At 46.9% G+C, this 15,469-nt stretch overlaps 1 protein-coding gene across 2 annotated transcripts in view; it reads left to right on the top strand.

Moving 5' to 3' along the window:
• LOC142583312 (macrophage mannose receptor 1-like) overlaps positions 1 to 15,469 on the top strand; it is a 63,466-nt gene that overhangs the window by 20,453 nt on the left and 27,544 nt on the right. For both annotated transcript variants that reach the window (XM_075693736.1, XM_075693735.1), the window contains exons 3-6: positions 1,164 to 1,280; positions 2,189 to 2,331; positions 11,819 to 11,918; positions 14,902 to 15,152. In XM_075693736.1, the coding sequence (XP_075549851.1) occupies positions 1,164 to 1,280; positions 2,189 to 2,331; positions 11,819 to 11,918; positions 14,902 to 15,152 (611 nt within the window). The remainder of the gene's footprint in view (positions 1 to 1,163; positions 1,281 to 2,188; positions 2,332 to 11,818; positions 11,919 to 14,901; positions 15,153 to 15,469) is intronic.

Raw genomic sequence — 15,469 nt, 5'->3', positions numbered from 1 at the left:
CTTCAAATCTGCTTCGATAGAACATAATATTGAGTTTGTGTAAGTAGTCTTATTTTTCTTTTGTTATTGTTGTAGTTTGTTCCTTTAATTTGGTATGGACAGTTTGTGGATGTATAGTTCTTGTGGGTATATATATATATATATATATATATATATATATATATATATATATATATATATAGTTTCGTGTTGTATAGTAAGCTGTATTATTATTTTTTTCCCTTAGTTGCACTTGTTTGCTGATTTTGGTCACCACGCGATTATTACATGCTTCTGCTTGTAGACATGCGTGTCGAACTTCGTTATGTGTAGAGGCCTTTGTCAGGCTGTATGGCCTTTAGCTTCTGCTCCCGCTCCAGCAAATAAGCAGGACACATAAACTGTAACATGTAGACTCCTAGGTCTAACAAATTACTTTTTTTTTCGTGACACTGTATCATATGTGCGAAGCAGGTATGCTGGCTGTGCAAAGCAACCGTCAGAGTGGTTGGGCTAGAAGATAGGAGAGCGATGCCAAATAAACGGACAAGTTGAAGTGAATACCAACTTTCTGCTTTTGTAGAACAGATTTGTGTATTCGGCATCCCGCCTGTGCTTAGGGTTCAAGACTCTTTCGGCTGCCCTGTGCGGTGTGCTAGGGTCATGGTTAGCTCACATGCTAGAGCAACCATCCCGGAAAGGGGTTGCAAGGTCCCGTGTTTGTTGCCCAGACATGGACGAATGTTCCTTCAAGTACGAAGCTTTGTTTCCGAAACACCCTTATGAATTCGCTCTGTGGCTTCGTACTAATAAACGGGTGAATTGCAATACAGCCCTGAATAAATATGTAAGAGAAAAACCCGCCACGACTGTGAAACAGCGAGCGACTAAGACACGCATGACATGGTCACCTAATCGAGGATTTCAAAATTTAGCGCATACTTTGTTATTTTCTTCATTAATTGCCCGCCGGAATTCTTTCATATGCTATTCTAATTTAGTCACTTATACTTCACATACAGCGACATTTAGCGTTACATTCCTTCTGAAGCGTCAGGAACTCGAAACAGTTTCTTTCTTTTTTTATTAAACAACATTCCAGATTCTTTATATTACCTATGTTTTCTCTGGACTCTGCTCGTGCCCACGGTTAAATCATTATTGCCCGCCTTTCTTTTTTTCAGGCGACAGTTGCTATTGGTTTGCCAGCAAGGAAAGCCGGCTAATGTACATCCAAGCCCTTCGGCACTGCCAGTCGCTCAACGCGAGCGTCGTGACTGTGGTCACGGAAAAAGAACAAAGTGAGCTATCGTTGTTCTGCTATGTAGGCCGTAGCGATGTCTGCAAAGGCGGTAACTAGCATCAGCAGCAGCAAATCGGTGCAACTCACATTCTCCGTAACACGTATTCTTCGTTGAACCGTTCCGAATATAAAGTAAATTTACCGCAATCAAATCTTACAACCTGCCGTCAAACAATTACTCACTTCAGTTATTCCACGTAGAACCTGTTCCTGCGTAAATTAAAACTTGTGTTTAACTCGTCCGTATTAGTTTTGTCTGATTGTTTATGCTTATTTTACTTAGTTGAAAGATTAAGCTAATGAGCAAGCAAATGAAGTTGGTATTTCAGCCTGAAACTAACGGTATACATTCGGTTGGTTCCTACCGTGCTGAGACTCGGAGAAAAAATATGCGGAGCCCGCTCTCGATCGCAGTCAGAGAAAGCGTGCCTCAGTTGAAGATTCAGCTGCTCACCATAGCAATCTGAGGCCAGAATAGCAACACACTTCAGTTCCTCCGATGTAAACAAACAGGACGCGCAGACGTCGAGGCATCAGCGCTCATTTCCCCGCGGCAGACGACACTGCAACAGCAGAAGCTACAAGAACCACGTGACCGAACAGCCAGATCTCCGTCGCACTCGCAGGTTATGTGCACTAAATGGCCAGGTCAAAGGGTGCGGGCCACTCCGAGCTCTCCTAGTTGGAGTGTTGCGTTCTGAAAGAACCAGCCGACGGTGTTTTGAGCGTTCGATTTTCACCAACGCAATATTGCGCGTGCCGCCGCAGTAGTTTGGGATGCAAAAACGAGAAGCCGAATGCGCATTGAGTGACAGTCAGCGGATAGTTAGCGCACAAGTGACCTAGTCTTCTAAGGATAAATTAGCGCGATTCAGAATTCTCTCTCGTCTTCTCCCCTCTAAACAGAGTTCCTGTTGAGCTATCTTAGCGATGCAACGACCAACCTATGGATTGGTCTCGACCACCTACCAAACAGGACGTGGGCATGGATGGATGGCAACGCTGTTACTTACACGAACTGGATCATCGGCCAGCCTCGTCCCAAAGGCGTAAGCTTTTAATGCGAAGAATTTTTTGCTTCAGTCCGTGCACTTTACGGGAGGTCGGTAGGTAGGTAGGCCGGCAGGTCTTTCCTGTCTCACCGCACTTCGGACCTCTGTGGAAAAGAAATTCTCTCTGCCTTCGAGCACAGCAGCCCAATGGTCTAACCAATTAAAAAAAATCTGGAGTGGCTGCGCTCGCTACCCTTTACCAGCAGAGATGAATCCAGCGCTTTCCCCAACTTCACCTCTGAAAGAGTGCTGCGCAGGCTGCAGTGCGCTCACAACTTAAGCGCTTTCGTTTCGAAAACATGAACTCTAGGGCAAGTGGCAAATAAAAGCTCGTTGTTTCTAGCTATTCTATTTGGCTGTGTACTGATATCAAGAAGTCTAAAGAAATTTGCCACGACATTCAAGTTTCTCTTCCTAAAATCAGTGAAACAAACATATTCATTGAATAGAATCCGTACTCTGAAATTAGCCGTCTGAAACATGAAGCAGGTAAAAGGAAAGCTCTTCCTTTATTTCACTATTCCCTACTGTATCTTCGTGCCCTGAGTAAGATGGCGGTGACCTGGCCTCGCTTTCAGGATATCATCTCCACTCCAGAACTTTTTTAAACCTCCTTCCACTTAGCCACGATCGCACGCACACTCTCCTCGTGCCAAAGCCGATTAGCCCTTTGAGAGATTTGGCGCAGGTGTCACGTGCCACTTTATCATCGTTTTTCCTCGTGACAGCTTTTGACGCTTCGTTGGACTGCACTGCCTCCGGAATTGGTGCAAGGATGTAATAAAAAGAAATTACCCTTTTTTAAACCTCCTTCCAGTAAGCAAGGAGGTTACAAAAATAAATTCTGGAGCGGCAGCCCTTGTAATTCTTACCAGCAGAGGTGAATCCAGTGCTTGCCCCTTCATCCTTGAAAGCGCGCTGAACTACACGGAGGAAAGTCACAGTTCAACTGCTCTTAATCTGTTAATATAAATTTTAGACTAAAACGAAAATAATAAAGTGTTGTTTCGGACAGAAATATTGCCATGGGCTCAGCAGTGACACCCTTATCTCCCAAACAAGTTGCCAAGGCCTACAAGCTTCATTCTAAAACAAGCGACACATACAGGCACATATAGAAATTGGCTTTTTGAAAGTCGTTGCAAGTGAGAAGAAAGTGCTACCCGCCGTGCTTGCTGAGTGTGTGGTGTTGGGCGGCTGAGCACGAGGTCGCGGAATCGTAACGCGGCCACGGCGGCCGCATATCGATGGGGGCGAAATGCGAAAACATCCGTGTACTGTTGCGTTCTCCAGGGTAACGTACCCCACCGCTGCCGAGTTGTTGCGACGCTTGTTCATCGAAGCTCGACCGACGTTACTATTCGGTAGCGTGGCGTTGTCGGCGGGCTGTAGGCATCCCGTAGACCATGGCGACCAGGCAAAGATGAGACGATTTCTAATGCGAAACTTGCACGGTTTATTCAATGGTTGCTGAAAAATGAGAAGAGAATGAAGCTCAAAGTACATTGCGGGGCCCTTTAAGTGGGCCCACTAAAGTCGTAGGCGGGATCTTGCTCACGTCAACGTCACGTGATATGCACTGACTTCCACTGTGCTTGGCGGCGGCACCCACTCACGCGGCGACCTTTCACGAGCCCGCCTCCGCAGGTGTCAACCAGCAGGTCCGGGATCGTAGCCGCTTATCCTTTCTTCTAGGCGGCGTTGGTTCGCGGAAGTTCTCCTGTAGAGCTTGCCAGTTCGTGGAAAGGGTGTCTGGTTGTGGAGAGGATTTACAAAAATCGCAAATTTTCTGAAAACGAAACTATCAAGTTTACAACTCTGTGACTCAGCAATGAAAAATGATATCACGGTACTGTGAATTGCGCCTCATAGTACATCTAAAGCGGACAAAACTAATATGTCACACTGGATTCTAAAAAATTTTATTAATATGGAAATACAGCTTCTGCAGGATTCTTGCGCGCAACGTAACAAATTCATGTAAGATATAAATTGACGTATCGAACATCTCCGCTTTGAATGATCTAATGGGTGCCGCTATTCTCGATGCAGAGCTATTAATATGTGCTTCTGTTTTTTTCGAGCTTTCGAATTTGTGAAAATTATTTCAACAACATTCAGGCCCTAAATCAAAACTGTGCTATTAACAGTCACTATAACTTAACTTTCTCTCTCAAATGCAACAAATTTAATTAAAATCAGCCCAGGGGTTATCTCAGAAAAGTGTTTTTTTACATGTATTTGAATAGGCCGCGTCGGAGTTGTGCCCGAGTTAAAGCTCCCTCTTGAGCGTGCTCCCAAATTTTGTAAGTGTCCCTTCTGTCGTCTGTCCTTGCGGCTCCGTAGCGCGTTTTACTTCAACAGGGGATATGCTAGCTCCTGTGCACTACACGGCCCTTCTTGTCCACGCTGTGGCAGCAGTGCATTTATGATCCCAGAAAGCTACCGGTCATGCATTTCTGACAGTCAAATTAGCCAAGAAAAAGGAAGTATTTTGTCACATAGTATACTGTAGACACATGTTCTTGGTGTGTTCGGATATAAAGAACGTGCACCATGCCCCGATCTCCTGCAATTGTTTCTTTTTTTTTTTTTTGGTTGCACTTCGCAATGAAATTCACCTGCCGAACGCCCGAACTCTGCAACTGGTGCCAGCTCGAGGGTTTTTTAAGCTTATGGGTTTTTAACTTTCGTTGTTCCAGATGGCTTGAAAGTGTTCTGGGAAGTGTGCTGCTTAAGTGACAGAAGTGAAGACAGTTACAATAAATAAATAGCTACAGAATAATACAGTGCGTTCACAACATAAAGATGTAAAACGCTATTTTATTACACTCCGGTACTGAAGGACAGTTTGCAGGGCATTTCGAATAGGCAATCCAATGTAGAGGTCTTTTGCTTCCGTTACACTTAACCGAAAGTGTTCTGGGAAGTGTGCTGCTTAAGTGACAGAAGTGAAGACAGTTACAATAAATGAATAGCTACAGAATAATACAGTGCGCTCACAACATAAAGATATAATACGCTATTTTATTACACTCTGGTACTCAAGGACACTCAAAGACAGCTTGCAGGGCATTTCGAATAGGTAATCTAATGTAGAGGTCTTTTGCTTCCGTAGCAATTGTAGCACAAGGTTATCATACAACTTTTCTAAACCTACTTATAAAAGCAACGAAAGGTTTCTTGTTCATGAGAAGCAATTTAAAAAAAATTCATAGGCAGCTCCGAACCTTATTTCAAGCTCGCAAATACAGGGAATAAAAGTTGCTTTAAATCTTAATTATCAAGGCTGGTGCTCTACTGCCAAGTTTTCTCATGGAGTAAGGGTAGCAAAAAATTCACTGACATTTACGATACTCCCTAATGCGAAATTGTAGTGCAGCTCCTTGCGTGTTTCCATTTCACTTGTAAATCATTTGTATTATGATTATATAAGTACACGGTTTATATTAGGAAGAGAAGGCTGTGAGTAGCGCGCTTTGTTTCCACAAAGACGGCGCGTGCTCCTCTGGTGCCATGTCGTATCCATCTCCGCCGCACAGCCCGTCTTGCGCGGCACTAAGCTTTTATTCTCATGCTTTCGTTCCACCAACGACGAGAGCGGCCCTTCGTTTCGGGGAAATGGTGTCCCCATTGTCAGCGACGACAACATCCAAGGGACCGTCACACCGAGCCTTAGTCGTAGCCGCCCGCCATCGCCCCTTGCAGGAGCAGTGATCGCCGTCACACACGCTCGTACCGCGGACTGACCTCGGAAGCTGACGCCGCGGACGAGCGTAGCTCTCCCCACCTCACACCCCCCTGGCCCCTCTGGAAGCGCAGATGAGATCGCACACGTGGCTTCGGATGCTGTGGCCGCCGGCAACTCAACGTATGCGCAGACCATATCCCATCAGCTCCTCCTCCAATTTTCGCCTCATGCTTTCACTGTATCCTCCTCTTCCACTTTCCTCCTCTCGCTCTCCTCTTTCACCTCCCGCTGCGCATCGTGTTCGCTTTCATCTTCCGCTCTGCTCCTTCGTTCGGTTAGGAGGCACGACGCTGAGGCACGCTGACGCTCAGCGCAGGAACGGGCGCCTAAGAGCTGCGCTCTAAAAATATCCGTAGACTCTGAAATAGCCGACCCCGTCTCCGATTATTCCATACGGAGTACCATGGCAACGATGAACCCTGCCGTCCCGATGTCGCGTCTCCAAGTCCGGCCGTCTCGACTGGAGGAAAATAATTGACCGACTCGCTCAGTCCTTCACTGCACTGCAGACATGCCCCCCCTCTCCCCTCGTCTGGATTATCGCGAGCACGATAGCCGTTCGCGTTCTCGCTCCTTCTCCCATTCTACCCTTCGCAGCGGCTGATGCTGCTGGTAACACAGAAACTTCGGCGGCGACAGCGCGTATCTGGCACATTCCGGCATGAAATTTTCATGCTGTGAAACCGAAAGTATGGAACCGCAACGTGCTGTCCCTGCACCCAGCTTTCCTCCGCCATTCACTCGCCAGTGCACGCGTTGTTATAGCGCACCTAACCTCGGTCCCTATGGTATCGATTCAATCAAATCTTTCAGTTGTGAGTCGCACCGCAGCCCATTCCCTTATCTTTTGTGTTCTGTTTGGCGCCCAGTACACCCAGAGGATTCTTAGCGGAGCGCTGTCGTAATACGAGCACAGGAAACTGGTTTTATCTTGCGTGCAGTTCCCTTCTTAGGTATGAATGATGGAGGTTCATGGTGGCAGGAAGAAATTTTATACGATATAATTATTTTAAAGTTTACGAAGACAACGCACAACTGTCGAACTGGTCGTCCAGTAAAGGCAGATAATTGAACTGGCCCAATGATCTATGCTATCAGATGGCCGTGCTGTTAAAATTTCTTCTCGGGTTTACGTGCCCAAGCCAAAATATGAGGCATGCTGTAGTAGGGGCTTCAGAATCAATTTGTCTGTATGGTGTCTTTTAACGTGCTCCTAAATCTAGGTGCACGAGTGTTTTTTTTTTTATTATGCTGCTATTGGAGGGCAATGGTTGGGCTGGGTTAGAGTAACCACGACCTACGCAACACCATAGACGCCAAGCGTCCGCGGCGGGTCTGGGCATTGCTGCATTAGCAAGCTTGTCCCGCAGCAATAGTGGATTAACAGAAGTGAGCCGTTCTGTTTGGCTGCAGAATTTCAAATTCATTTATGCCTTCGGTCCTCGCACTTGCGAGATATTGGCAAGAATCAGCACCGTGGGATCTTTCCTTATCTTTGCGAGCGAAAGCACTTGACATGACATGACAAGATCTTTATTTGAGTCCTGAGGGACTGAGACCTCGGACAGCCAAAACCGAAGGCTCCCGAAGATCAAGTCGGTGGCTCCGCCCACAATAGAACCGGGAGATCAAGTCCCGCGGCAATGTCGTGGACCCTCTGGACAGCCTGGAGTTGAATGTGGAGATTGCTGCTCTTGAGAGATTCCTGCCATTGTTCTTTCGGGATGGGTGGATAGGCGTTAAGGGCTGGGCACAGCCAGAGCATGTGGTCAAAGGAGCATGAGTCATGACCACATTTGGGGCACGACTGTGTGTGTTCAGGATCTATCCTGTTAAGAGACCGAGGAGTAGGATATGAACGGGTTTGCAGAAGTCTTAGTGTGGTAGCCTGAGGTTTGTTCAATTTGGGGTGAGGGGGTGGAAATGTCCTCCTGCCTAGTCGATAATGGGAAACAATTTCGTGGAATGTACATAATGGATCTTTGTGGATGTTCACCTCGTTCCAAGCCTGGCTACCCGCGACAGCGCGGTGCGTGAAATCGCGCGCTCTCCGGTGGGCCTGCTCGTTAGGATTACATCCAAGTGGGTTAATTGAGCTATCTAGATGGGCTGGGAACCACCAGATTTGGTATCCTCCTTCGGTACTCTCCCTAGTCCTTTGATCACAATACTGTACGCCTATTCAGATGTGAGGGCGGACGAGAAGGATCTAACCGCTGTGCGCGAGTCTGAGAAAACGATAGCGGGAACTTTTGAGCTGTGAAAAGCCAGAGCAATCACCGCTTCCTCCGCCACATGGGCAAACTTAATATAAACAGAGGCTGCATTGACCAGGTTGCCCCCCGCGTCTACCACCGAGACAGCGAACTTATCCCCCCTGTCATTTCTGGCAGCATCGACAAAGAGGGCATCTAGTTTCTCCTGGTTGATCTTTTTAAGGATGGACTTGGCTCTCGCGAATCTTCTACCCTGGTTATGTACTGGGTGGATGTTTCGCGGGACGGGGTCAACCATGATGCGAGCTCTGGTTTCCCGGGTCAAGCTAACTTTGGTCGCCGGTTCATGTCTAGGTTGGATTCCTGCTGCTTCTAAAATCTTAATCCCTGGCTTAGTGGATGAAAGTCTCATTATCTGAGCCGCTGTGTGAGCTTCTATTAGCTCATCGATGGTGTTATGGAGTCCTAGCTCCAGCAGCTTCTCAGTGCTTGTGGACTGCGGAAGGCCGAGCACGCGCTTGAGGCCGGTTCTGATTAGGGAGTCGAGCTTGGCCTTTTCCGCTTTACCCCAATTAAGGTACGGCGCGATGTAGATGACATGACTCAGGAAGAATGTCTGATAAGCTCGGAGCAAATTATCCTCTTTAAGATCGCCTCTTCGATTTGACACGCGGGCTACAAGTCTTAGGACAGTACTAGCCTGTTCAGTGAGCCTGTTGAGGGCCGTCGAGTTACAGCCCTTGGCATCAATGAGGAGACCTAGTATCTTGACCGAGTCATTCCTCGGTATCGGATGCCCATTTTTAGCTCGAATTTCTATCGACAGAGTTTCCAGAGGTGCAAGATTTCTGACCCCCTCTCTGGACTGGCGTTATAACAGTAGCTCTGATTTACCGGGGGCGAGTTCAAGGCCCATGTTTGAAAGAAAATCTTCGGTAGCCTCCAACGCGCTTTGTAACGAGTGTTCGAGCATGGCTAGCGATCCGCCCGGCGCCCACATCGTAATATCGACCGCATGAATGGCGTGACCCACGTTCGGGATTGCAGCGACGCGAGTAGAGAGTTTGTGCATGGCTATATTAAGAGTGGGGAGGTGCCTAGTTCGTAGGGTCCTCCCGCGACCATGCCTAGTCGGAGGTGTGCCTTGCGATCCGCGAGGAAAATCTGGTGTAATCGTGAAACCGCTGGTCCATGTTGAGAGACGAAATCTCTGTCAGGATGTGTTTACGCGCGACCCTGTCGAAGGCCTTGGAGAAGTCCAGTGCGAGGATCCCTCTCACGTCGCGAGTAGGGTTATCAAAGATTGCTTTCTTAAGCAAAAGCATAGCGTCGTGCGTGGACAACGCCTGTCTAAAGCCGATTAGGTTGTGTCTAAAGAGCCTCTTGTTTTCAATATGTTCAGTGATCATGTTAAGTATCGCGTGCTCCGCAACCTTTGCGATGCATAATGTAAGGGAAATAGACCGCAGATTATATATATTTGGGGGTTTTCCTGGCTTGGGTATGAGTACCACTTTTGAGGTACGCCAGTCTATCGGGACCTGCCCACTTTTCGATACCTCATTTATTTTGGCCGTGACAATCTCGATTGCCCTATCGTCTAGGTTCCTGAGGAGTTTGTTCGTGATTCCATCAGGTCCCGGGGCTGATCTGCCATTTAGATTGAAGAGAACGTGTCTGATCTCTGACACGGTGAAAGGTTCGTCTAGATCAGGTGCCGAGAATCCCATGTAGTTCACACGCTCTACCGGGTGATCCGCGTCTTTGGCGAGGAGGAGATAAGTACGTGCTAAGTTGTTGGCCCTGTCGATGAGACCGATTGCGGTTTGCTTCTTAATGAGCCTATCCGTTGCAAGGCTAAAGGTGTCCTTAGACTGTTTATCGTTGAGGAGACTTTTCAGTAAGCTCCATTTGCTACCTCTTCGCATACGCCCGTCCGTTTCGGTACATGTCTCATCCCACTGCTGCCGGGCGAGCTGGGCCGTATAGGTTTCAATCTCCTTGTTAAGAAGCGCGATTTTACATCTGATTCTACAATTAAGCTTTTGGGTCATCCACCTGGCTGAGAGGGCGTGTTTGGCCTCCAGAAGGTGAGCAAGTCTCGAGTCCATTTTAGGAACTTCAACATCCGTAATGATTTCTTCGGTTGCTCCTTTAACCGCCATGTTCAGATTATCTAGCAGATCTGCATACGTTTCGTCTGGCGGGACTGTTTCATTTCTGATTTTTCGAAAAAGGTCCCAGTCCACATACTCATATCTCGCGGGTGGTCTGGGTTTGACACGCAACAGAATTTCAAGTATGTAATGGTCACTGCCCAGCCCCTCCTGGAGGTTGTCCCACGTACCCTCGATACCTCGGAGGAAGGTCAGATCGGGAGTCGTACCTCGACTGACCGAATTACCGGATCTGGTGGGGAGCCTTGGGTCTGTGACGAGTATTAAGCCGAGCTCTGCAGCGTTGAAGGCCAAGTTCGTCCCATTTGCACTTTTGTAACTGTAACCCCATTCCGTATTGGGTGCGTTAAAGTCACCCGCAACAACGAGAGGCGCGCTTCTCGCCGCCCTAGAAGTGGTGCCTAGTAATGTTTTAAAGTCTCTTTTCCTGTCCGATGGTGCGCTGTACACGTTGAGAATGAAAATTTTAGAATTGATTGTTCTGTTGGGTACGATCTCTATTAACTGGGCCTCGAGGCCTGCTTTGTACTCGCGGACCTCGTGCTCAACGAACGAGATGTTCTTTCTGATTAGGGTAGCGATACCTCTGCCCTTTTCTCTCCTGTATGCTACCGTGCGGTACCCCGAGAGGTAAATTTCCGCTGTACATAGTGTTTCCTGTAACAATATATCTTGCGGCTTGTCCGCAATAGACCTGATAAACTGTCCCAATGGGGCCTTGCGCCTCTGGAAACTTGCGCAGTTCCACTGCCAGATTTTCAGATTATTGCTGTTTGCGTTCGCCATTTTGCCTACTGAGTATGATGAATTAGCCCTTTAGACCCACTTTCGGGATTAGGGTTTGCCTGATTCTGCACTGTCGACACCGTAAGCCTGCCTTTGGCTTGGACCTTGGGTCTCTCTAGTTGCGTTAATCTCGTCTCTTTGGAGTTAATCTCTTTGGAAAGAAGACTACGACGGCCAAAAGAGCAAGCGAAAGCACTTACTCGGTAATTCGTTGAGGTCGCCTAAATAGCTTAGGTTGCTCGCTTAAAGTAGACAATATTCTCTCGGGTTCACAAAACAAGTGCCCGACTAAGCGCACTTGACAAAGATAAAAGCGAAGGGATGTGAGGGTAACTGAATGTAGGGCCACGACTTCAATTGTGTTTTTACTTGCGATTCAGAAATCAGATGCATGGCAATGATTTCGGCTCAGACCGAAGGCAGTAGAAGTTTCTTCACGAGGTGATAGGGGTGACGACTACCTCGATTGGACGTTTTTATGTCACCTGAATATTAACCGACGTTTCGGGCGCGTTGCATGCTGATGAAAGTATTCCTCGCCATCTGATTTGTAGGAGGACTGCACCGAAATACTGACCGGAACGTTGCACCCGGGACGATGGAATCAAGTTCGCTGCAATGCGAAGAGGATGCACGTCTGTGAAAAAAAACGAGGTGGGAGGTTTTCGCAGATTGCTCATGTCCGATAATTCGTGCGTATTGTCATGTTTTAAACGTTACTCGGTCAGCCAATTGAGAACGAAATTCTCCACGCATGTAGCTCCATCTCCTACTTCTGGAAGTCGCTTCGAACGAAGGCGCAGTGAGGCGAAAAACAGCGATATCACTTCTTTGGACAATCTCAATTTGCGGAAAGCGAAAAATGGACGACTAAAGGAAGATACCGCACAAATGAGCGATTTAAAACACTTTATTTAATGCACATAACCTGCATAAGCGTGAACTTTTCTGCCAGAAGAAAACCGCGAATGAGAGCTCTAAGAAATGAAGCGAAAAACGAACAAGCAACCGTACTGTGGGAAAACCCAGTAAATCACATGTCACACCCCACGCTACACGCAGGTTGAATTTGAAGAATGTAACCAAAGGTGGCTGACGTAAGTTATTTATTGCAGAAGATTACGCATTTGGTATGGTTGGTTCATGATTATGAGCAGAAAACAGCGCTAAACAACACGACGGTAGAGAGTGTCACAGAACACAGCGCTGACTAACAACCAAGTGTATTTGTCCTTTCAGTCAGCATATATATACACTCTACCACTCTATCAACGCACAAACGCAACAGAAAATTCAGAACGCGCACGGGCAATAAATTGCAATCTATGAGATAAGAAGGCTATCTCCTTCGGAAGAAGAGAAATGGAAGCGAAACTTACACATACTTCGCCGCTATTGGGAATGTGAAAGGCTTGGGAAATAAGACATGCGCGGTCATCGCGGTATTTCCACAAATAGGTCACATCTGTAAAAGACGGCTTGCAGCCACGTTCATTCGTTCGTCATTCTCTCATAGCGGTAGAGTGTACATATATGCTGATTTAAGGAATAAAGACACTTGGTTGTTAGTCAGCGTCAGCACTGTAGTCTCGGTCTATCTCTTCGTCCTGGTGTTTAGCACTGTTTCCTCCTCGTTATTCAGTCCGTTCTTATAAAGGTGGTTTTGGACAACGTAAGTGAATTGTGTTTGTAATATCTAATCGATAGGTTCATGCTTCTTCCCTAAAACGATTATTACGCCTCATACACTCGTGAGGTTTGAAAATACCTACATTTTCCAAATTGCGATAGGTTCTCCTAATTTACTATCCGCACTTGGTGATTTGTCTCATCACACGTCCGCTTGATCGCCCTTTTCAAGAAGAAGCGTTATAGCGGAGCTAACTCCATTTTCATTTTCCCCATATATCTGAGACAATGTGATGCTTTCACTAGATAACTGCCGAAACATATTGAATTACATCTATTGCATTTTAATCAGGAGGAAGCGCTAAGATTTATGGACATATTTAAAAAATGAAAAAAAAACGCGAAACGAATTAGTTTACGACCGAACTTTTGTTAACCTGGACTGCCAAATGTAGCTAAATGTCAAATAAGCTTAAGTACATTGTTTTTAGCTGCGTAACTCAGTTTCCAAAAATATATGACTGTTAAAATGTGTTATTTAGTGTAGTGCGTAGTATATATATATATATATATATATATATATATATATATATATATATATACATATATTCAACAGTTTTGGTAAAATTCTTATATTGTTCAACAAAAGTCCCAGTTATTGTAGCTAAGAACAATGGAACATATATAGGTTCTGTTCGCTTTCCAACGCCACAGCAGATGCCACCTGCAAAATTGGGATATGTGTTTCCTTATTGTATTAGGTAAGACCTGGATATTTCATCTTTAAAATGTCCGGCATACCACTATTTTGTGTAGAAATTATTTTAATAAACATCAGCTCCCACTTGTCGATAAAATTTAACATTAAATTTAAATTTTGACCCTCTCACGCTGTCGAAAGCACTGATTCTAAGTATTTCACACTGTTCTCCAGTAGAAACTTTTTTTTTATTCTGAGAAGTTGAAAAAAAAGAGAGAGAGACGGTTTCAGGAAACTCCACTGTCATCGAGTCGATTGCAGTGCGTAAGGTCGCATAAGAAAACAAAAATATCTTTCTCAACCTGGTGGTATTAAAGCTCATTCACACCAGCGACTGACAGGTTTCGCACGACCAAGTTGTCCGCAAAGCGACCAGTCGCAAATTCTCGCAAATGCTCACTTCTCTCTAAAAGCGACTTTTCTGGGCCAGTCGCTCGCTGTTCGATTTTTCAGTCGTGCGACCGCGGTCGCAAAACTGCTAAAGCAATCAGCGCCGCGCCAAAAGTTGTGTTAGCATGCGTTTTTATCCGCAGTCCTCGTGCGCCGCACCATATACAAGGTCCGCGCCACCATGGCAGGCTGCAGTAATGTAATTGACGTCTTGGGCTCCTGATGCTGGGGTGCAGCAGTTCCAGCAACGTGTCGAATGTACGCGGCAACATTCGTAGGAATCCGAACAGCAGCAAAGCACAAAAATTACGCACCGATACCCTCCCAACGCGAACTAGAAATTACAACTCACTCTCGATATTGCTCCTCGTCATGCGCGCGGAGTTCGAGCAGGAGGCGGCTTGCGTGGCCGGCCACTTATCGCAAACGGCGGCACAGGCGCACCCGATAGCGTGGCTTTTTCTTCGAAGCCTTCCGCGCTGCCGCGCTGCTGGCGCCACGCAGGGCACAGCACATCATCACCGTGACGACGGCTTCCTGTTCGCTCGAAACCAGCCGCGTTTTGAGCCAACAGCAACAAATTCAATGGCTCTTGCCTGAACGCGAAACCAACGAAGTGCTTGCGAACTGCATAGATCCCTATAGTTCTCGCTGAAAACGATAATTAATCTCCTGAATCGCGACTTGCAGTTCGCACTCGCCCGGGCTTGCCGGTGTGAGCATCGGTCGCGTTCAGTCGCCTTTTGGTCGCCAGTCGCGAATGGTAGCGCGACTTCGTGAAGTCGCCGGTGCGACTGAACCTTTACTGTTGCATACGTCGGCAGTTTTGGACATGTCAGCGTGTCTTGCTGTTCGCAGACAGGTCGCTGCCTCCTCGGCCCTCGACAAAGAACAGTTCTCGATGCGAGCTGGCATTGCCCGGTTCCTTCGAGTACCGGCAGTCGTGCTACCGCGTGGGTTCGTACCAGGACTGGGACCGCGCCTCGGAGAACTGTGAAGCCCAGGGAGGCCAGCTGGCCGACGTCCGCGATGTCTTCGAGGAGGCCTTCCTTTCTGTGAAGTTCAATTTCCGAGGTGGCCTGTTTTGGATCGGTCTGCAGGACGCGAAGGTGAGTTGCAACGCATGGCGGTAAACTGAACTGCATGTTAGTTGTGCACATTAGACAGAAACTTCAGAAAAAAGCGAAGCACGAGTCAATTAGCAACTGAAGAAGAAATGATAGGTGCAGTATGGAGAGACAGGAGTTCCATGCAACATATCCAGATGACCTGTGTGTTTGAAAGAAAACGAATATCACCTATGTTGTGGAGAGTAAGAAATATAGGCGGAGTTTAAGAAATAAGCTGCCGTGTATATTACGTAGAGCTGATAAGTATCCATTTATTTCTAGAGCAATAGAAAAAGCTGTGAAGGAGTGAAGACGCA

Source organism: Dermacentor variabilis, chromosome 5 (assembly GCF_050947875.1).
Source record: "Dermacentor variabilis isolate Ectoservices chromosome 5, ASM5094787v1, whole genome shotgun sequence".
Classification (NCBI taxonomy): domain Eukaryota; kingdom Metazoa; phylum Arthropoda; class Arachnida; order Ixodida; family Ixodidae; genus Dermacentor; species Dermacentor variabilis.
This window is presented reverse-complemented; position numbering and strand designations above follow the sequence as displayed.